Here is a 19,812-nt window from a genome sequence, read left to right as displayed (position 1 = left end):
TCATGTATGCAAATAATTTTTACTAAGCAAATTGTTCACCATAACATCAGCATATTAATAACAAAAAATAATTATTTTCTATATATACATGAAACTATGCAATGTATAGTCAAATATTTCATAAGAAATTTGATGAAATTTTAGTGAAAGAATACATCCCTATAAATTAAAAAAAAATTGTAATAATAAACAATGGTTTTTTTTAAACTCGCCAATATGCACTTGATGTAAAATTAAAAAATAGAAAAAATAGCTAAATTTTTTTTTCTACTTAACATAAATAAAGATTTTTTGATTTTACATCAACTGCAAATTTAGCACATTATGCAAAATAAAGTTGTTAAATTGAATTAGCAAATAATTCACCGTCAATAAAAAAAAAAAGAATATATATATATATATAATAAAAAATGTCTTTAGTCAAACATTAAATTAATCATTTAATTATTATTTACCTGTAATTTATATAAAAAAAAAAAAAAAATTTAAGACTAAAACTAAAGGCAATTTATTGTATAATTAAAACAAAAAAAAAAAAAAAAAAAATACTTGATTTCTAGCAATAAAAATGTTTATTCAATAATAAAATTATAATCAGTTCATTTTTAATATAATCCTTATTAATTTTGACAATTATCCAAAAATGTTTCAAGTATTTTTATTAAATTTTCAATACCATCTAGATAATTTTTATCTACAGAATTGTCTTCTGCCGGATAAACATGAGCAAAATCAATCATAGTTACTCTGACCCAGTCTGGATATGGTTTAGATGGTTTCATCAATTCACTCAGGACATATGTATAATCCTGTTTCATTTTAATCATTTCAGAATCATAATTATTTTCAACCGAATGAGTACGACAAAGTGTGTGTATAACTTTTTTATCATGTCCATTCATTTCCAGGCATTTTGATTTATTTGTCAATATTCTGTTATCTTTTTCATGTGCATTAAAATTATGAGAGCTTGAACTTTTTTTTAATTGTTTTTTATCAACTTTCATGTTTGCAGAGCTGGACCATGATGGATAATTTGTTGGTATGTTTGAATAATCATATCTTTTTTCAATTTCATTTTGATGATTAGTACGAAGTGCATGTCGAAGTCTACTTGCATCATAAACAATTAATACTGAACTCGAGTAAAATCTTAGTAATTTTTGTGTTCTAAAAAATGCAAGAATTTTCCAGAGTGATGTCAGTAACATTATCAATAAATTTCTACATGGTGGACGATCTGGTGCTATGTTTAAAAATGTTTTTAATGCTGTAAAAAAAAAATTAGAATTAATAAGAAATATTTTATTCAATTGTTTATGAATTTTTTAAAAATAGACTGGCTTTTCTTCAAGTGTACCTTCAACAACAGTTTCAGAGTTTAAATTTTTTCCATCATTCTTGTCGAATACCTTGAGACATTTAGTCATAACATCAATCATTCGAAAACCAGTTATAGAAAAACCATATGCACTTTTTGATTCAGCATATTTTTTATCTTCTGATGCACGTTTATTTGCTCCAGCAAGTGGATCCCATGTACGTTTACCAATTTTTATATCTATAACACAAGGTTCTGACATGCCTGATGTCGTGTTACCCAAGGCCAAAAATTGAACAGCTAGAAAATATATTTATTTTAATATTATTACAATTTTTAAAAAGATAAAAAATACAATTTAATTTTAAAATTAACAACTTACTTTCATTAAATAAACATAGTTCTCTTATTCCACAATATTTAGGTATAAGTTTTGACAATGATTTATAAACAGGATCATCTGAATTTTTAACTTTTTCATAAAAATCAATTTCACGATCTCTCAAGTGTTTTTTATCTCCTGATTTTAATATAATTTCTTCAGACTCACAAATAATACCTGAAATAAAAATATTTTAATTATCAAGTGTTTTCTTTTTGTTTATTATTTTTTTTCATATACCAAAGGTCTTTTTTTTCAAGTCCATTCGATGTCCAGCAACCTGAGTTTTTAGTAGGTGCATTCCACAAGGCAAGCATGCTTTAATCTTCATCATGATTTGACCTTCATCTTCTTTCACTTCTTCTCCGTTGAGTTTCATTTTCTCAAAGTTATTCTCCATCATTTACTTATTAAAATTTTTATTTATAAAAAAATTAAATAAAAACTATTTTCAAGTTTTTTGGCGCAATTATCAAAATTAGAAAAATATGCAACTTCCGGTTGGCAAATTTACCGGGATATTCAAAACACAAGTAGTCAGGTTATCATTCGAAATTATTTATAAATAAATTTTATTTGTTTAATCACAGTAAAGACTGAGAACCCGTGGGAAACCAAAAATGTTGTCTACACACTCACAAGGCTAGATGACGTCATTTTATATATTCATTAGATATTATAAATTCAAGAGATTAATTATCATTTAATAAAATAAAATAACAAACACAATTGTTTTAAATAGTTAATGTTTAGATTGATAATTACTATGGCACTGTAAGTTATACTTTAACGAAACACTTGTTGTGTGAATTAAAAAATTTCAGACTATTTTTACATAAAAATGAGGGTTGTATACAAGATAAAACAAAAAAAAAAACTTTCAAATGTTATCAAATGTTTTGTAATACTAACAATATACTGTCCACTTATCGGTGACAGTGTTAATGGAAATATACATACGTAAAATTATTTGTACATTTTCTTAGACGCATGCGTGAAAATGAAATGACGTTTATTAAAAAATTGTAAAAAAAATCTTTTTTTTCGCTCTGCAATTTTGCTCTGTAAATCTGTAATACCGACAAAAAATGGAGATGAAAAACAACAAATAACAATAAAAGCGATAAAATTCTCTATGTAATTCTCCAGGTTTTCTGATAATAATTCTCTTGTAATTTGGTACATCCATGCAACAATTTCAAGGTAAATAATATTTTTTTTACAGCTTTTATTATTATTTATTATTGTAACGACTTATTATCATTTATTATTGCGTTTTTTTGACAGATTGCAATAAGCCAATAGTGCCACTTTGAGAAACAGATCATTCCTGTAAAATTTTTATATAAAGTAAATAATTTTTTTAAAAATAAATTATAATAGAAAGGTAAAGACACTATTCACGTATCTTTATATATTTAAAAATAATATTAGTTTGTTAAAAATTTACTCATTTGTTGAAGGAAAAGCTATAACTATTTTTTGTTCGCGCTAAAGCCCTAAAAAGTACAACATTGGTGTACTTTGGTAGTTTGGTGGTATACTTTTAGACTTGACTGTATCGTACCGTACTGTACAGCCGACAGGTGTTCCATAAATGTGTTTTGGCGCAAGAGTTGACACTTCACTTTGATATATTTCAATTAAAAATACCGAACTATAAACAATCTAACCCAACATTGTCATAACTAATATTTAAATTATTATATATGATAGTTTGATTTGATATAAACAACAGCAACATCAACATCAGTCAACACTTTAATTAAGGTAAGATCTTTGTTGTCACTTTATGTACTTAATAATATCATTTGTTTTGATTCATTTACTGTGACTTATCACCATCATTATTATTCTCAAGTTAAAAACATCACATAATTTTTAAATCACTCGTTTAATTTTATTTTTATTTAAATTTACAAACACTATTATTAATGTTATAATCATAAATTATCAACTATAAATTACGCGGTCCACTTGAGACACCTTGTATCAAGATGAGTGCCTAAACATTTTGTGCAACAATAACGAGCACCACATGGAATACAGGTATAATTACTTGGAAAACCACAAACAGCACAAAAATGTCGTTCAGGAAATTTTGATGGTGATGCTTGAGCTGATGAATAGTTTGGTGGATTTGGATTATTATTAGAATCTTCTTCGACAAGCTGAGTAAATGTTTTACGAAAACGTTGTTTGTAATAATCAGCAGAACGAGCTTTTTTTTTTCTTGGTCCAGCTCTACCATCCAAAGATTCTTGAAACTTTGGTACTTTTTTGTTCATTACTGGAACAAAAACAATAATAATTTTTAATTATATAAAAAAATATTACAGTAGAATAATCACTTACCAAGATCAGCATGTGGATCATCATGAAAATTGTCGAGTTCCAATGCATCCAATGCTTTTTTTTGTCTTCTTTTTCTTGCAGCATCATCAAGTACTCGTTTTTGATAAGAATCTTTAATTCTCCCTGACTCTCTTGCTGCCATTTTAACTCTTTGATATTTAAAATTATATGTTAACTTTACAATCCTTTGTCAGCCAATGGAAATGACATACGATCCATAAGTTCATCAACCTTAGCTTCTAATTCTTCCAGTATATCAACTGATATAAATAAATGTGTCTCGTCAAGATCTTGAAGTATGAATTTTCTTCCTAGCTTTTCAGTGTCATCCAGATACAGAAGGAATTGTTTCATAGCAGGATCGCTGAAATACATTGATAAATCATGTCTAAAAAACGTGTTACCATTGATGAAAAGAGAGCTAGAATATTGGAAATATTCTATGATTCACAAGAATTTTATAATCTCAAGGAAATTGAAACTATTGCTTCAAAGGAAAAAGGAGTTGTTTTGCAATCAGTCAAAGATGTACTTCAAGCTCTTGTTGATGATGGTTTTGTCAAAACAGAAAAAGTTGGATCTGCTAATTATTTTTGGGCTTTTCCAGGGTTATTATTTTTATTTTATTATTTTAAATTCATCTTTTTTTGTTCATTTAATTATTTAATTATTTTTGTTTGTTTATCCAGAGAAAAAATAACAATATTAAAACAAAAATGTGCTGAATTGAATACATCAAATATTGAATCAAAACTAGAGCTGGAAAAACTTCAGTTTGAAATAAAAACAAATCAAGTAAGATAAACAATAACAATAAATAATTTGACATTAAAAAAAATGGAAAAATAATTTGTTTATCTTCAGGTTGGCAAAGAAGACACTGAAGAAAGAAGAAAGCTTTTAGAAGAATTGGAAAATTTACAACAAAAAGAAGATAAAACAAAACAATTGGTGATGCAATTTAGTGATAATGATCCAGAAGTCATAGCCAAAATAGCAAAACGTGCTGAGGTATTTAAATTTTATTATTTTTTTTAAATTCTCAATAATTAGATGGATGTATTTTTTTACCTAATAATTACTATTTTAGGAATATAAAGCAGCAGCAAATGTTTGGACAGATAATATTTTTGCAATACAAAGTTGGTGTAAAAATAAATTTGATATAAATGAAGAAACACTCAACAAGCAATTTCGCATACCTGAAGACTTGGATTATGTCCAGTAGAAACAAATGGTTTTATATTTTTTTTGTATAATTATTTTATTGTTATTATCATAAACTTACCATTCAACTAATATCCCTTTTCTAACATTTACCATGTTTCACAATTGTTGCATAAAAATTAATAAACAACTCCATTTAATTTTGAGGCTATGTTAATCTTAATGTCACTTTTTTATAATGCAATTTTAGACATTTTGCTTCTCTCCCTTCTCTCCCTCTATTTAGATGATTATTATTATGATAATTAAGTGTATAGTATAGTATAATATTATAGTGTGTTTTTACTATAGCTAAATTAAATAAGGTGTGCACTTGGGTCTTCTAATGCTTAGAACAGAGACAGCAATATAAAAAATAAATATACGCAGCCGCATTAGAAACTTCCCAATACACACAAATATAGTTTAGAAAATTGTATTTACCGACAGCAGAGAGACAAATAAAATGGACATAAAATTCAAAAAAATATTTATTTTATTTCAAGATATATGTGTTCAATACAAACATACTACTGACAAAAAAAAAGAGAAGCAAGTAGGACAATAAAAAAATATTTATACAAACATTGCAAAATTTAAAGATTATTTTTTTTTGTTACAAAATTATTGACTTGTTATTGTAGAATTATCATAAGTTCCATTAATGATTCGTTGAAAAATCTCAGTATCATTAGCTGTATTAATTTGTAGATAAGGATTTATCACATCAACATCATCATTCTGGTCAAAAACACCAAATGATGTTATAAAAACATTGAGAATTGTCACAAGAAATATTCCAATAACAGTCCAATTATTAGCACGATTAGCATGATGAACATCAGCATCTTGCTTAACATCATAACGACTGTTCCAAATGAGTCCAATACCAACACCAATTTGTAGCAACAGGCTCATTGATATCATAACAAGTGATGCCAAGAAAAATGGATGTTTTTTTGATGATAAAATATATCTGAGTTGGTTTGCGTTGGCTGATATTAATGCCAAATCCATCATGCCTTGAGCCAGGGTTTTTTTTTGTTGATAAACATTAACATCAAATTGTACTTGAGAAACAGCACCAGGTGGTGAGTGTGGACTCAATGATCTTGATATAAGACCATTGTCTGTACTACGATCATCTTCATAATGTTTATTATGATTAACTGATGATTCCAGGTCATCAATCTCAATTCCATAAGTTGGTTTTGGATAATTATTATCAATATCAAGTAGTGGTGATGTTCTTGATGACTCCCGGTGTCTCATTTGCATTGACATCATCTCCGGATTAACTTCACCACTATTTTCTTTTTTTCCACTCATTATTAATTTTTATTCTAATTTTTAATATCGATATTCAAATCCAAAGACTTGGCTAAATGAATTTTTTTATTTTTAATATTATTATCCAGCAACAGATTATAATTTATTTATATTTATTCCAAACAGAAATAAATTAAATTGATATTATCACATTTAATTAATTAAAACTTAAATAACATGATAAATAAAATCAACGACACTTTTTTTTCACAACCACTTATAATATTTTTTGTTAATAAGTTTAATATTTATATATAAATTTGTTTAAAATATATCCAATTGCTGTTGTTTTTTATTATTATTTTTTTATATATAGAAGTGTAGCGGCTTTGATTGTTGGTTGAGAGAGTCGATCTGTGCTGGTCAAATCGCTTGTCTCTCCCAAAGTTTTTTCAAGGCCAAAGTCTGTTCGGGTCAGTGCTACTGTTTGTATTACTCAGAAGAACCAACCGATTAAGGCATTGATATTATTATTTGATGACGTATCTGTGATCTATCCTCCAAATGAAAAAAAAATAAAAAATATATATGATTATCATGCGTTTTTGAGAGAATTTTTTTTAGGTCACATTCACAAAACTACTCTATAAATCAGTCATGATATATTTTTTTTCTATTAATGGCAATTTTTTAATTGTAAAAAATTTTATTTATTTATTATATTTTTATCATTAAATTAACAAGTGTTTTTTCATTTTATATTTAATTATTATTGTAGATTTATTATCATTTTTTATTTTTTCATTTATTCCATCAAATTAATCTTGAAAAAATAATTATCCTGACATGAATTCATGTATTTTTGTAATAAGCTTTCATGATTCTTTATTGAACTCTTCTGGTTGTCAAGGAATAAACAACCTCCCACTTTTTTCTAAGGTCTAGACTAAGACAGTCAATACAAAAAATTCAGAGTAATAGGTCAATTTAAAACTCTATTAAATTTCAAATAAAAAAGCTAAGTATATATATTTATATACATTTATTTTAATTAATAATTAAGTTGAGTTATTTTTTTACATGCAATCAAGACAAAAGTGTTGTCATCAGTGTCAAGATAGTTGGAAATCAGGTGACAATTTAAAAAACAATAATTATTGTATTGAAGACAAAGTGTCATCTTCATATGATCATGGTTTATCAGGAAAAAAACAAGCAGTTCGTCAAAATTCTGTTACCAATAGATTTAAAATTGCAAGAAAATTTCATGATGTCAATCTTCAGCATCAGCCTTTGCCTGATAAAGTAGACGATTCGGCATTTAAAAATATTCGATTGTATCATGCAAAACAATTGAGCAAATCAACACCAGATTTAACGAATGACATTGAGTTACGAGGTAAACCAAGAAGTCGAAAAATACATGCAAGTCTTCAGTATGGACCTAGTCTTGGCTGTAAAATACCCACGACAAACATGGACTTGGCAATATGTTGGGAAGCACCAATTGATCCACTGTATGAACCAGCTAAAACAGTTCATATTGATGGATCTGATGGTGGTCCAGCTCCAGCAATATTTGCTCTTGTTCAGCATGAAACAAAAGATGAAAAAATATACAAGACACCTGTCGAAAGATTTGAATCAAAATTTAGCAATGTCAGAGGTCAATATAATCCAGCTGTTCATCAACAAAATTATACTTTCAATAAGACCACTCATCACTCATCAAAAGATGAAGAAGCTAGAAAATTTAATGATGATATTTGTGATAATTTTAATTCACTTCGGATCACTGAGCCTAGTCATCGAGTTAATTCAGGACTATCAATGAATATACAAGGAAAAAGTTATCAACCTTGTCATTCTGATAATTATAAAGCTTGCAATTGCAAAGATGATACACCAAAAAAATTAAAAAGACCTATATTCTCTGCACCAGCTTATCGAGATGGTTTAAATTATCGTAGAAATAGATTGGCAACCCAGGTGATGATACCACGACCTAGAACACCATATGCAAAACGAAATTTTTGTATTGATACATTGGCACCACCATTTAGCATTGTTGAAGGTAGTCGAGACAGTGATTATCCAGAGCATTGGCGACTTGCATCGGTATATCAACAGTCATATAGAAATCCAAGAAGAAATCCAATATGATTTATCAGCATAGTTCAATTATAATATCAAATTTAATAGTTGATTTATTATATAGACAATATGTTATTATATTTTATAGAGTATATATTAAATTATTTTGTAGATAATTTATTTGTTGATGTCTTGTTGAGATAAATAGATGAAAAAAAAAATTTTTTTAACTGTTTAAATTGTTAATTCATTTATAAAGGGTTTTTTTTAGTTTTCCTCATCTTTCTTCTTCTTCTTTTGGAAAATGATTTGTCTAAATATCGATCCAAACTATATGCATAAAATTGTTTTTCCTTATTACTTTGTATCGATCTGTAAATATACTCAATAATTATTTGCATTTTTTAAAAAATTATTATTTAGAATTCTAATTAAAGTCGTTGCCAGTTGTTGTATTGAAAGAAAAATTAACATAAGTATTTAAATTAAATTTTGCATAAATAATTGATCGAGTTATTAGATCCAATTACATATAGCTAATAAAAAAAATATATAAAAATATTAAAAAAATAAATTTGCAATGAGCCAATGACCTATTGGTTTGTTGTTTAAAATAAATTGATCATCAATAAAACCAATTGCTTAATTCTGATACAGCTTGAGTTAAAACATATATTTTCTACTGAAAAAAAATTCAACCTCGTTTATATCCCCACAACAAACTTATTCAAATAGTCAGATGTCTCTGTAAATAATAATAATAACAAGACAATAATAAAAAACAAAGATAATGGTAATAAAGATATAAGTACATAGCAATAGAGCTCAATGAACAGTTATTACGCTTGTGTACAGTTTCAATGCTAATCTACATACGCATGCGTAAATGTTGACGATGTTGATGATGATGATTGATCAGCTGATATGATTCATTTCTTGTGTACGTACAGTATTTTCCTTTTGCTCCAACTTGGAGCAACTTGGTACCTTTGAGTCAGTTAATTTATCATGTGATAATAGGCACCAAAAAATTTTAAGCACACATCAAACAATTATAGTATATATTTTTTAAAATAGAATAATTTTTTAAATAATTGAATAACAATGATGGTAAATAATGATGAATCTGACAGGCATCAGATTAACAAAGTTACAACAAGTGTAACAAGTGATACTGATGATATTTCTTATCAGCTTCCAACTGAGGTATTTTTTTTTATAACTAATTAATAACAATTTACTAAATAATAAACATTATTAATAATATAAAAAATATTTACAATAATAGGTTATCATCCATATGATGTCCTATCTATCTGTAGCAGATAAAATGTCAGCTGGACTAGTTTGTCATCAATGGCATGAAGCATCTTTAAGTACAAAATTCATAGATAAACAAGCACTTGTTATAAATCGTGAAAAAGATAATTTACAAATTGTCATGAATACATTGTCATTATCACAAAGATATTTTTATCATTTTATATTTGAAGAAGTTGAAGTTAAACGTTCATTACCAATTTGGGATAAATTTGGAGAAACAATGAAAAGTTTAATTATGGTAATTCATTTCTATCTTCATTAATTGGATAAAGAAATAATATTTTTCTTTTTTTTTTTTTCAAGGTCTGTTGTGATCTAAGTGAAAGAACCTTAGTTAATATTTTAAAATACTGCAAAAATTTACAAACACTTCATATTAATGATTGTCGTGAGTGTTTCATGTCTGGTCTATTGTTAGATGACAATAATGATGTTAAAGAATTATCAGAAAATTTTCAAGGTTTAATTGAATTAAGTCTTGCATCAAATCGTTATTTAAGTGATGCATTGTTCAATAGATTTGTATCAATATGTTCAAATATACAATCATTGAGCCTCATGGATTGTCAAATATCATTTCATTATGGTTTGTATAAAAAATTTTATCCTGATAAAAATTCTCTGGATGATCAACAACAACCACAACAACCATCAGAGTCAGTACTGACATTTTTAAATATTTTAAAATATATAAAGACACAATCAAAGAAAATAAAACACCTCAATTTTGGTTGTACACTTATTGACAATAGTGCACTTGATACACTTTTAAGTGTTGATGATTTAAAATTAGAAACATTAAGATTACGTTCATGTGATCAATTAACATATACTGGTCTTCGTTCATTGGCATATCAGACGACACTTAAAGTACTTGATATTAGTTCATGTACAAGAGTTACTGATGCAAGTCTTTTATGTATTTGTGAAAATCTTGAAAATATTGAAAGTTTAAATATACGAAGATGTCGAGCTGTTACTGATCATGGTATATCACAAATAAAAAGATTAAAAAAATTAGTTGAACTTGATATATCAGCGTGTGATCAATTAACTGGTTGTTCAATAACTCAAGGACTTTGTCAGGTTGAAACAATTAATAAGGAAGAAACAGCAAGTAATCATGAAGATAAAAAACAAGAAAAAACAAATGAACAAATTATCAATTTAAATTTACGTGTATTTAATGCAAATGCATTAAATTTAGATGATAAATCAGTTGAATGTATTGCAAATTGTTTTCCAAACTTGTTGCATTTAAATCTTGGTCATTGTTTTATTGCTGTTACTGACAAGACAATACAAAAAATATTTGAAAAGTTAATTTTATTGAGAACATTAAAAATTGCTCGTTGTGATAAAGTTAGTGATGCTGGTATCACTGGTATGGGTGCAAAAAATCGTGAAAATAATTCAACAATAAAACTTGATAAAATAACACCAGATTATAAATTACGAATAAGTCTTGGATCTAGAGTTGAAAAAGAAATTGTTCGTGATGCTAATAGAAAAAAAGAAGTTATGGAAATGTGTGAGGATATTAATTCATTATTTGATTTTGATATTACACCAGGATTTTCATTAATTCGACTGAAGGGACTGACTGAGTTGGATCTAACTGGATGTAATCGTGTAACTGATGTTAGTCTTAAACATGCTTTTACCTTTCCAGAATTAAAAATACTTGATCTAAGTAAATGCCAACAGGTAATTTGTTTTTTTGTATTTTTCATTTTAAACAATAATAATTTGTTTGCTTGTTTGCTTGTTTGTTGACAGATAACACATGTGGGACTTGATTATCTGACGCAAAATAATCAAGCAATTGAGGATTTAAATCTTTCTCAATGTCACAATGTCACAGACATTGGTATTCAATATGTTGCACAAAGATTGCATCGATTAAAACGTTTACATTTTCATGTGAGTATTTTCTTTTTTTTTATTTTCAAATTAATATTCAATACAAGTTATTATTCTTATAAATATTTCATGTTTCTTTTTTTCTTTTTAATGATTATTCGTTGTTTTTTTTTTTATTACTTGTGTAGAGTTGTTCACAACTGACTGATCACAGTCTCGATTCAATAAAATTATACTGTAAAAGTCTAAAGTATTTGGATGCACGTTGTTGTCGTGGTATTTCACTGGCTGGAATTGAAAGCTTGAATTATCTACATGTCAAGTATTCTGAATAATAGGATATATATTTTTATGATCGAAGGATATAACTTATTTAATTTAATTTAAATTAAGTATTATAAAATGTTATTTACTACGTTATTTTATTTTCTTTGTATTGAATATTTTAAAATTTAATAAAAAATATTCATCAAATGTTAAAAATTTATTTTTTGAAATAGTTATTTTTATGTTTTAATAATTATCAAAAATTATAATGTCACAAATATTTAACAAAAAAAAAATATGATGTCTATTTTCATATTCATCCTGTGACTTTTAAAATTTACAAATTATTTTTTTCACACAATAATGTCAAACTTGAACAAAGTAATCCATTGTTATTTTGTTTTTTTTTTTCAAATATTTAACAATTGTTTAAATAAGTATTTTTATTATTATGCAAACAGTATAAAGCATTGATCATACAAATTAAAATAAATATTTTTTATGATTTTCAGTATTTAACTTTTGATAAAAAACAAAAAAAATTTAATAATCAAGGACGTGAATTGTTAACAACAACATGATATACAAATATATATAAATTTCAACGGCCAATTATTATTGTGATACAATTTTGTTTTTTATTTTTGTTTTTGTAGTGAAATTATTTTTATTATTCTTGTTGTATGTATGACGTATTAAATTTTCAAATTTATATCTTTATTTTATAATAAAGTTAATTTAAACAATAAAGATTAGTCGATTAATTTTTATATTTTTTAAATATTTATTTTCTTCATTTAAATATCAGTCGAATTATTAAGAAAATATTTTTTATATTTTATAAAACAAACAAAACAAAATCATACGTATTTTAATAATTTTTTTTTTTTTTATTAGCTCAATTTTTATTCCCCAGACATTTTTTACAAAAAAAAAAAAAAACCATTAATATCTAGCTAATAATATATTTGATAAGTCAAACGGTGTACTAAAATATTATCAATTAAATTCATAATTTAATAAAAAATTAATTAAAGTAAGGTACTATGTCTTGGGGGGTGAGAAATTACTTTTTTTTTTTTCTTTTTTTTCAAGTATTAACTTTATTACCTTTATTATTTATTAAAAAAAAAAAGATTAGTCCTTTAGTATAATATTTTTATATAATATAATATTAATTATACGTATGAATGGTTTAAAATTGGTTGCCCGCATCCAAAATTAAATAAACGCCAAAAATAGATGATAATTTCTACATTTTGATGATTCGAAATTTTCATTGTTTTTATTATTAATTCAATGGCAAAATTAAATTTACTACAATGGAGAACTATTGAGTGAAATTATGTGATGAAATTTCATGTCAAATTTCGATAAATCAAGGCTTTTCCATGAATTTATGATTTTTTTTAAATTTAAACATAAACTGGACCGTAAATTTATTAACGAATTTTCTTTTTTTTTTAACCTTTTGTTAAAAAAACAAGTAAAAAAGAAAAAAAAATGTTGAATTCAAGCTTATTTCATTTGAATTGATTTTTTTCTCAATAATTTTGTTTGTGATGTATGATAAATAATAGCACAAAATTACTTTAATTAATATTATTTATAAAATGATGCTTTTTATGTATTTTTTAATTTTTGCTTTATTTTAATTTTATTATATTTTATTACTATATTTTTCATTTGTGAATTTACTTTTTTCTTTACTGCCTAGTTTATCCAATATTTTTCTCGACAGGCTAAAAGAAAAAAAACCAATTGATTTAAATGTATCGATTAAATTAAAAACGAATGTTTGCATGATCACTTTGTTAATTTTTTTTTATAAATTATAATTAAATTTCATCCATTCAGGTAATTAGAATGAAAAAATAACGAAAGAAATAAACATCCAATTATTAATATTAATTAATTTTTTAATTAGAAAATACATTAGCTTTTTTTTTTTTTCATATAAATTATTTTTTAAAATGCCCAATTTTTTTATCATTAAATTTTTACAAAACTTTTCACATGTTTGTTTTTTTTTTTTGGTATATTGTTGTACGATACTTGGACACAATGAATTATTGTCACTGAACATTTAACAAAAAATAATTTAATTGAGCAAACAGAGTTATTACTTCTTGTGCTTTATAATGATCTGCAACCATTCTATTTTTATTTATTAATATTTTGATTATAATCATACAATGATTATAATAATTTTAATAATAATAATGAAAAAATAATTAAAAATAATTTTACATTGTTTCGTGAAGAAATATTAAAATAATATTATTAATAAGAATAAACTGTTTATTCAGTCTACTTAATTTTGAAATATCACAATAAGTATAACAAAAAAATATATAAGTCCTTATATGTAGGACGAAAGAAAAAATAATGATATATTTTTATATTTATGACAAACCAAACTCACCATAAAATACGTATATAATTTATGAATTTCCACTTTTATTTGCATTTGCATCTGAGAGTAGAGATTCAACCAATAATGCTTTGCTGTCTTCTAGATCCAATGGATCCGGATTGTAACATTCAGTGAGTGATGATGTCGTTCCAACTGGTGATGTATTATCAATTTCATTGGTAAACATTCCATCTGAAAAATCTAAAAGGCTTGAAGATGGATTGTACGCCATTAATTCTCCACCAGCTAAAATAATCCACATATTTCAATTAATTATTTTTGGTTCTAATAAATAATAATAATTATTATTTGATTTTTATTCGCTTACCATTTGTTTGTTCCTCAGAATAATTATCCTCATGTGGCATCAAATCAAAATCAGGATTCATTGGAAAATCAGACATTAAATCGCCATTACTAGATAACTGTAACTTAAATTATCAAAAAAAAAAAATAAATTACGAATTGAAATATAATATTTAAATTTAGAAATAATTTAAATTTAATTATTAATTTATTAAATGATTAAGTTGTTCAATTTTTTTATTTTTTATACATACCATGTCTAAGAATACACTGGCATCAACACCTTGAAGTTCTCCTCGCATACATTGATCACGTATCATATCAAAATTAGCTTGAACTTCATTAATGTGTGAATCAATCTCTTCTCTGTATATTGCAAAAATTAAATATTAGAATGTTTGTTTATTTTTATAAATTAAAAAACTAAAACTACAATCGATAATTTTATAACTTGGTGTAATAAATTTGTTCTATTAAATCTCAATTTAAAAAAGAAAATTATTTAAGTAATAAAACGTACGATTGAAATTTTAATAAAATGATTATTAGTAAAATTGATGATGGGGAAAATCTCGGCTTTACTGAAAAAACCCATGGTTCAATTTAAACTTACATAGGTCCTAACCTGGTAGTATTATTTCCTGACAAGGTATTAATACAACTCAATGACAAATCTTGTGTATTATCACTTGATCCAGGACTATTTTCAACAATTTGTTGTCCGTCTATAAATGATCCACTTGCACCAACATTATCCGGATTTTCCAAATTAGGAATGGTGAGTATATTATCTAAATTTACATCACCATCATCATTTATATCATCATTTATATCATCGGTAATTAGCTCATCATGAACATGATCATAATCATCATCTTCATCACTGTCATTTTGTTCAGTCATTTTATTTATATTTGCAGCCATTGCAGCAAGTTTTGAACTTCTAACTGTCTTAACTGGTACTGGTTTTGGTTTCATTAGCACTGATCTTTTTGCCTTTGTTTTTGGTGGAATTACTGGTATATTTTTCGTGTCGACAGCTTCTTCCATCTCTTCATCCTCCAAATTCATTTCGACCATTAGTGTTTCTTCCCTAAAAATCGACCAAGTGATGGTTTTTTTCCAGTTTCGAAATTATTTGTCATGAGCAATATCAATTGCTTATACTTAATTAAATTATCATTGATTATATTTAAATGACTAATATATTCAGCTTTTTAAACTCGATGATGAAACGTTAAAATAATGAAATATTAATTATAATATACATGAGATTCAGTCATAAAAATTCATTCACACTAGTTATTATTTATTTATTTATTTATTTTCTACTTTTTCGTACTAAAAAAATTTATTGATTTAGAAAAATGATTTTATTATAAATAAATAACTTATTTTATCAGTTTTATCATCGAGAAAAAAAGAGTAACATGAAATAAAAAAAAAAAAATGTTTATATTGACAAAACAAATATAAACCAAAGTCAATGAATATTTTTTTTAATTGTTTAAATTATTTTTCAACAACAGCGATTCTAGTAAATATATTTTCTGAGTATAAAACTCGTTTGAAAAAATTAAAAGAAAAAAAAAACATATAAAGCAGTTTCAGCAAATTAGATCAAAGTCCGTTTTAAAATTTATAGTCAAAAGGCTCATTGTTAATAATAATAAATTATTATTATTATTAAAATGTGATATCAGTCAGCCAGTGAAAACAAAAGCTCAATAAAATATAAATATAAAAATATTTGTCCTTAAAAAATAACTGTCATGCAAATTAATGGAGAAAGATAAAAAATCGAAATTCTACTAAAATTCTAATAAACATTATTCAATAAACATCAAACGTATTAAAAAAAAAAAAAAAAAAAAATAGTAACCTGAGATCTCCTCCATTATCTGCTGGTGGAATCGTTATTTTCACTGGCATCTTGTGTTTCCTCCTATTAATGTTGAAATGATTATGTTTATATCAGTAAAAGATTTTTTTTTCTAAAAGAAAATTTTAATTTCTTGATTTTTAATATTTCTATACTACTCACTAACTCAAAAAAATATTTCAAATTCACATCGACAACTGAAAATAAGAAATTAAAATTTCCCTCGAAAAGAAAGCAGAGAACAGTTGACTTAGCAGCAATTTAATTTGACACAAGTGTTTGGAAAATTTCGGCTAATGTCAGTGATGATTTAAATGAACTACTATGACTTAAATTTTCTACTCGAAATAAATTTAATAAGAACCTAGCAATTATTTCAAAACTATATGAACTTTTTTTGTTAATAAAAATTATAAATGAACTTTAGCTTTGATTCATTTTAATTCTATAATTAAATTATTGTTATTGTTTTTAATATTAAATGATTCAATTATTTCGTTGTCGAATACCATGGGTTCAAAAAGAGAGAAAAAACAAAAGTTATTAATGAAATTTCAACATACTTTTTTTTTGGCTTCAATGGATGTTTACGTTTTGGACTCATCAACGATGTTTGAAGGTATTCATCATCATCGTCATTGTCAGCAGCCAATGATTGTTCAAAAAGTTGTTCTGATTCTTGAATTTCATTGTCCAATAATCCATCAATAGACTTGGGACTTTGTACAGATGGATAATGATTTTCCAATATTCTAAAAAATAAAATTTACAAAAATATTCATTAATTATTTTCCTGTAACCCTCTTTCTTTACATGAAATTAAATTGTAAAAAAAACTTTCATCAACAAGAAGCAAGATAACAAAGAAAATATATTTTCAAACGGAAATTTACAAATATTTATTTGATGAAACAAACATTCGCTTAATATCTGTTGTAAAATAATTATCAATTAATTAAAATTTTGAATATTACATCAACATTATTATAAAAATTTTTAAAGCTTTTAAATAATTTATTAGTTTAAAATAAATTCAACTTACTCTGCAACAATGTATTCTGAATCCAAGTCTGGATTGTGTTCGGTTTCATGTAACTCGTGAATAACTGGACCAGTTGGTGATGTTCCAGACTAAATTAAAAAACAAATAAAATTAATAATAAATGTATAATTCAATTAATGAAATTTAAAAAAATATTTAAACATACTTTTGGAGTTTTTGATTGTTTGTGACGTTGATGAGAATCAATCATCAGTGGATATCTTCTTTTAACAGATAATCCACCATTTCTATTTGGCTGAACAAGAGTTACCAGAAAATGTATTAATTTATTAACAATTTCTTGTTGTTTTGCATGTTTTCTTCTTAACAAAGAAATTTCTCGCCATAATGATTCATTTTGTTGTTTCATATGTACTAATTTTGAGTCTAAATTTTCTTGTTTACCACGCATTGTTCTTACTTCAGCCAAAACTTTATTCATTGCTTCAGTTTTTATTGGTGGATGAGAATCTTGTATTTTACTTGATGCAATCTATCACATTAATAATAAAAAAATTAGACACATTCTAGAGCATTTTTGTTATTTTTTTCTTAAATTTAAACATGTAAATTACCTTTCTTTTAATGTGTTCTAATAAATAAGGATGATCTTTGATAAAATATTGATGAGCAAATTCCATTTCATCTCTGTCACATTTTAATCCTCCCAATTCAACTGATACTTTTTTGTGAAAACCATCTTAATTAAATAAAAACAATATTATTATTTATTTTTTAATCAAAACAATTAACAATGTTATAATTAAAAATATTTATACTTACACATATTCAATTGTCGTACAAAACTTGCCATATTATTGTGTTTATAATAGTGTGGTAATAAATCACGAGCAAATTGTGATGGATTTCTGATGAAAAAACTTCTGCCATTCTAAAATTAAATATTAAAATTAAACATTCAAGTATATTGACATTTTTTTTATTTCATAGTATAAATAAAAATATTGACAATTTGGTTACATAATATCAAAATAATCCAGTCATTTACCAAAAATAAATTCCTTTCTTATAATAATTAAAAAATCACAACTATATTATGCAAAAAAATAATCAATTTTTTCTGTTTAATGAACAATTTAGGCTCAAAAAAATACAAGTAAACAAATGGTACATCATAATAACAACAATGATAATATTACTTATTACTATTGTTATTATTTTTTATAGAAAAAGAAAGGTTGAGTCAAACGACCGTAGGAATTTTCCACAATTATTAACAACAAAAAAATTAGTATTTACAATTAAATGACAATAAAAATAAAAAATATAATTAGAACATGATGAAAAAATTATTAGTCTAATGAAAAATGTAAATTTCATTCATTGCAATTTTGAAGGTTGTTTTTTTTTAAGGTAATACGTGAAAAAAAAATAAAAAAATAAAACATTTCCACTTGACAACAAAGTATGATTAAATGTGTTGTATATTTAGATTGTATAAATGATGTATTTTTGGGTTTAATGACAAATACATTATGATGATAAATATAAATACTTACAATTGACCAACAAATAAGGTCGTCAGTCTCAGGATCTTCAACTAGTTTCCATAATTTACCCAAAAATGCCGGGACATTTGTTTCAATTTCCGTAACAGTACGCATTTTAATGATATTATTAACAATCTTATTAATTAATATTATGTCACAATTATTATTTATATTTATTTTTTATTGTTTATAATGATTTATTTTTCTTTATGTTTTTATTATACGTTAGACCTAAGTCGTATCTCTCTGACCATTGCTTGCCATATTCAACAGAAATGGCTGTCGCTATTTATTCGTATGACGATGTTAACATGTTTTCGTGTGTTTTCGTACGGAGGCCAAGGTTGGGTAAATATTTTTGTCGTTTTAATTTTTTATACTTTTACTTGTATAATACTGTGTAAAAGTAGTCATTTGTTGGTAAAAATTACCACAATAATTTGCGCAAAAATCGAAAATTCGATGAATTTTTCACGAATTATTGAAAATTTTCAAGTTGATTTTTACTTAATTCATTTTTTTTGTAAAATAAATTTAAAAAGTAGAATTAATATCATTATTTTTTAGTCAATAAA

General features: G+C 25.1%; 8 protein-coding genes across 12 annotated transcripts; 3 read left to right on the top strand and 5 right to left on the bottom strand.

The window, feature by feature from the left end:
* Nucleotides 1-553: 553 nt before the first annotated feature.
* Nucleotides 554-2,649, bottom strand: LOC122857739 (inositol polyphosphate multikinase). Its single transcript, XM_044160080.1, has 4 exons — nucleotides 1,944-2,649; nucleotides 1,704-1,880; nucleotides 1,361-1,621; nucleotides 554-1,270 (listed from the first exon to the last, which is right to left on the bottom strand). Exons 1-4 carry the CDS (start codon nucleotides 2,104-2,106, stop codon nucleotides 621-623), a joined length of 1,251 nt encoding a protein of 416 aa, XP_044016015.1. The 5' UTR covers nucleotides 2,107-2,649; the 3' UTR covers nucleotides 554-620.
* Nucleotides 2,650-2,687: 38 nt separating this feature from the next.
* LOC122857750 (meiotic nuclear division protein 1 homolog) lies at nucleotides 2,688-5,426 on the top strand. 2 transcript variants are annotated; one of them, XM_044160092.1, is made up of 7 exons: nucleotides 2,688-2,906; nucleotides 2,991-3,090; nucleotides 3,167-3,473; nucleotides 4,374-4,666; nucleotides 4,748-4,853; nucleotides 4,923-5,069; nucleotides 5,149-5,426. In XM_044160092.1, exons 4-7 carry the CDS (start codon nucleotides 4,443-4,445, stop codon nucleotides 5,284-5,286), a joined length of 615 nt encoding a protein of 204 aa, XP_044016027.1. In that variant the 5' UTR covers nucleotides 2,688-2,906; nucleotides 2,991-3,090; nucleotides 3,167-3,473; nucleotides 4,374-4,442; the 3' UTR covers nucleotides 5,287-5,426. The 2 variants fall into 2 exon arrangements, with proteins under 2 accessions (XP_044016027.1, XP_044016028.1); XM_044160093.1 differs by lacking the exons at nucleotides 2,688-2,906; nucleotides 2,991-3,090 and having other exon boundaries at nucleotides 3,365-3,473; nucleotides 4,382-4,666.
* Nucleotides 3,581-4,200, bottom strand: LOC122857752 (zinc finger HIT domain-containing protein 1). Its single transcript, XM_044160094.1, has 2 exons — nucleotides 4,059-4,200; nucleotides 3,581-3,993 (listed from the first exon to the last, which is right to left on the bottom strand). Exons 1-2 carry the CDS (start codon nucleotides 4,198-4,200, stop codon nucleotides 3,668-3,670), a joined length of 468 nt encoding a protein of 155 aa, XP_044016029.1. The 3' UTR covers nucleotides 3,581-3,667.
* LOC122857755 (general transcription factor IIH subunit 5) lies at nucleotides 4,236-5,461 on the bottom strand. Its single transcript, XM_044160098.1, has 2 exons — nucleotides 5,347-5,461; nucleotides 4,236-4,422 (listed from the first exon to the last, which is right to left on the bottom strand). Exons 1-2 carry the CDS (start codon nucleotides 5,379-5,381, stop codon nucleotides 4,236-4,238), a joined length of 222 nt encoding a protein of 73 aa, XP_044016033.1. The 5' UTR covers nucleotides 5,382-5,461.
* Nucleotides 5,462-5,800: 339 nt separating this feature from the next.
* LOC122857747 (ninjurin-1-like) lies at nucleotides 5,801-6,731 on the bottom strand. Its single transcript, XM_044160089.1, has one exon. The coding sequence runs from the start codon at nucleotides 6,591-6,593 to the stop codon at nucleotides 5,889-5,891; it is 705 nt and encodes a 234-aa protein (XP_044016024.1). The 5' UTR covers nucleotides 6,594-6,731; the 3' UTR covers nucleotides 5,801-5,888.
* A 678-nt stretch (nucleotides 6,732-7,409) lies between these two features.
* Nucleotides 7,410-8,696, top strand: LOC122857744. The gene has a single exon (XM_044160086.1). The coding sequence runs from the start codon at nucleotides 7,614-7,616 to the stop codon at nucleotides 8,694-8,696; it is 1,083 nt and encodes a 360-aa protein (XP_044016021.1). The 5' UTR covers nucleotides 7,410-7,613.
* An 812-nt stretch (nucleotides 8,697-9,508) lies between these two features.
* LOC122857733 (dynein regulatory complex subunit 6-like) lies at nucleotides 9,509-12,830 on the top strand. The gene is made up of 5 exons (XM_044160069.1): nucleotides 9,509-9,833; nucleotides 9,916-10,188; nucleotides 10,254-11,657; nucleotides 11,730-11,873; nucleotides 12,002-12,830. Exons 1-5 carry the CDS (start codon nucleotides 9,732-9,734, stop codon nucleotides 12,146-12,148), a joined length of 2,070 nt encoding a protein of 689 aa, XP_044016004.1. The 5' UTR covers nucleotides 9,509-9,731; the 3' UTR covers nucleotides 12,149-12,830.
* Nucleotides 12,831-13,075: 245 nt separating this feature from the next.
* Nucleotides 13,076-19,555, bottom strand: LOC122857734 (heat shock factor protein 1). Of its 4 annotated transcripts, none has more exons than XM_044160071.1 (12): nucleotides 19,247-19,555; nucleotides 18,510-18,618; nucleotides 18,302-18,426; nucleotides 17,893-18,219; nucleotides 17,727-17,815; nucleotides 17,248-17,436; nucleotides 16,685-16,747; nucleotides 15,428-15,895; nucleotides 15,057-15,168; nucleotides 14,825-14,927; nucleotides 14,506-14,742; nucleotides 13,076-13,822 (listed from the first exon to the last, which is right to left on the bottom strand). In XM_044160071.1, the coding sequence occupies exons 1-11, from the start codon at nucleotides 19,349-19,351 to the stop codon at nucleotides 14,525-14,527; spliced, it is 1,908 nt and encodes a 635-aa protein (XP_044016006.1). In that variant the 5' UTR covers nucleotides 19,352-19,555; the 3' UTR covers nucleotides 13,076-13,822; nucleotides 14,506-14,524. The 4 variants fall into 4 exon arrangements, with proteins under 4 accessions (XP_044016006.1, XP_044016009.1, XP_044016005.1 ...); XM_044160070.1 differs by having other exon boundaries at nucleotides 13,701-13,822; nucleotides 15,416-15,895; nucleotides 19,247-19,541; XM_044160074.1 differs by lacking the exon at nucleotides 16,685-16,747 and having other exon boundaries at nucleotides 13,079-13,822; nucleotides 19,247-19,539.
* Nucleotides 19,556-19,812: the final 257 nt, after the last annotated feature.

This window comes from Aphidius gifuensis, linkage group LG5 (genome assembly GCF_014905175.1).
Source record: "Aphidius gifuensis isolate YNYX2018 linkage group LG5, ASM1490517v1, whole genome shotgun sequence".
In the NCBI taxonomy this organism is placed as follows: Eukaryota; Metazoa; Arthropoda; class Insecta; order Hymenoptera; family Braconidae; genus Aphidius; species Aphidius gifuensis.
The sequence above is the reverse complement of the archived record's forward strand: the minus strand, read 5'-3'. Positions and strand labels throughout refer to the sequence as shown.

What these genes read in the sequence shown, in the direction of transcription:
- LOC122857739 (XM_044160080.1), bottom strand. Translation starts at nt 2,106, where the DNA reads ATGATGGAGAATAACTTTGAGAAAATGAAACTCAACGGAGAAGAAGTG. An exon ending in ACTATGTTTATTTAATGAAA is followed by an intron (nt 1,622 to 1,703) that starts GTAAGTTGTTAA and finishes TATATTTTCTAG; the next exon opens with CTGTTCAATTTTTGGCCTTG. An exon ending in CTCTGAAACTGTTGTTGAAG is followed by an intron (nt 1,271 to 1,360) that starts GTACACTTGAAG and finishes TTTTTTTTACAG; the next exon opens with CATTAAAAACATTTTTAAAC.
- LOC122857744 (XM_044160086.1), top strand. Translation starts at nt 7,614, where the DNA reads ATGCAATCAAGACAAAAGTGTTGTCATCAGTGTCAAGATAGTTGGAAA.
- LOC122857750 (XM_044160092.1), top strand. Translation starts at nt 4,443, where the DNA reads ATGTCTAAAAAACGTGTTACCATTGATGAAAAGAGAGCTAGAATATTG. An exon ending in TTGAAATAAAAACAAATCAA is followed by an intron (nt 4,854 to 4,922) that starts GTAAGATAAACA and finishes GTTTATCTTCAG; the next exon opens with GTTGGCAAAGAAGACACTGA. An exon ending in AAATAGCAAAACGTGCTGAG is followed by an intron (nt 5,070 to 5,148) that starts GTATTTAAATTT and finishes TTACTATTTTAG; the next exon opens with GAATATAAAGCAGCAGCAAA.
- LOC122857734 (XM_044160070.1), bottom strand. Translation starts at nt 19,351, where the DNA reads ATGCGTACTGTTACGGAAATTGAAACAAATGTCCCGGCATTTTTGGGT. An exon ending in GATAATGGAGGAGATCTCAG is followed by an intron (nt 15,896 to 16,684) that starts GTTACTATTTTT and finishes GTCGATTTTTAG; the next exon opens with GGAAGAAACACTAATGGTCG. An exon ending in ACTACCAGGTTAGGACCTAT is followed by an intron (nt 15,169 to 15,415) that starts GTAAGTTTAAAT and finishes TGCAATATACAG; the next exon opens with AGAAGAGATTGATTCACACA.
- LOC122857733 (XM_044160069.1), top strand. Translation starts at nt 9,732, where the DNA reads ATGATGGTAAATAATGATGAATCTGACAGGCATCAGATTAACAAAGTT. An exon ending in CTTATCAGCTTCCAACTGAG is followed by an intron (nt 9,834 to 9,915) that starts GTATTTTTTTTT and finishes TTACAATAATAG; the next exon opens with GTTATCATCCATATGATGTC. An exon ending in ATCTAAGTAAATGCCAACAG is followed by an intron (nt 11,658 to 11,729) that starts GTAATTTGTTTT and finishes GTTTGTTGACAG; the next exon opens with ATAACACATGTGGGACTTGA.
- LOC122857752 (XM_044160094.1), bottom strand. Translation starts at nt 4,200, where the DNA reads ATGGCAGCAAGAGAGTCAGGGAGAATTAAAGATTCTTATCAAAAACGA. An exon ending in TGATCCACATGCTGATCTTG is followed by an intron (nt 3,994 to 4,058) that starts GTAAGTGATTAT and finishes TTTTTGTTCCAG; the next exon opens with TAATGAACAAAAAAGTACCA.
- LOC122857747 (XM_044160089.1), bottom strand. Translation starts at nt 6,593, where the DNA reads ATGAGTGGAAAAAAAGAAAATAGTGGTGAAGTTAATCCGGAGATGATG.
- LOC122857755 (XM_044160098.1), bottom strand. Translation starts at nt 5,381, where the DNA reads ATGGTAAATGTTAGAAAAGGGATATTAGTTGAATG. An exon ending in AAAGGGATATTAGTTGAATG is followed by an intron (nt 4,423 to 5,346) that starts GTAAGTTTATGA and finishes AATGTATTTCAG; the next exon opens with CGATCCTGCTATGAAACAAT.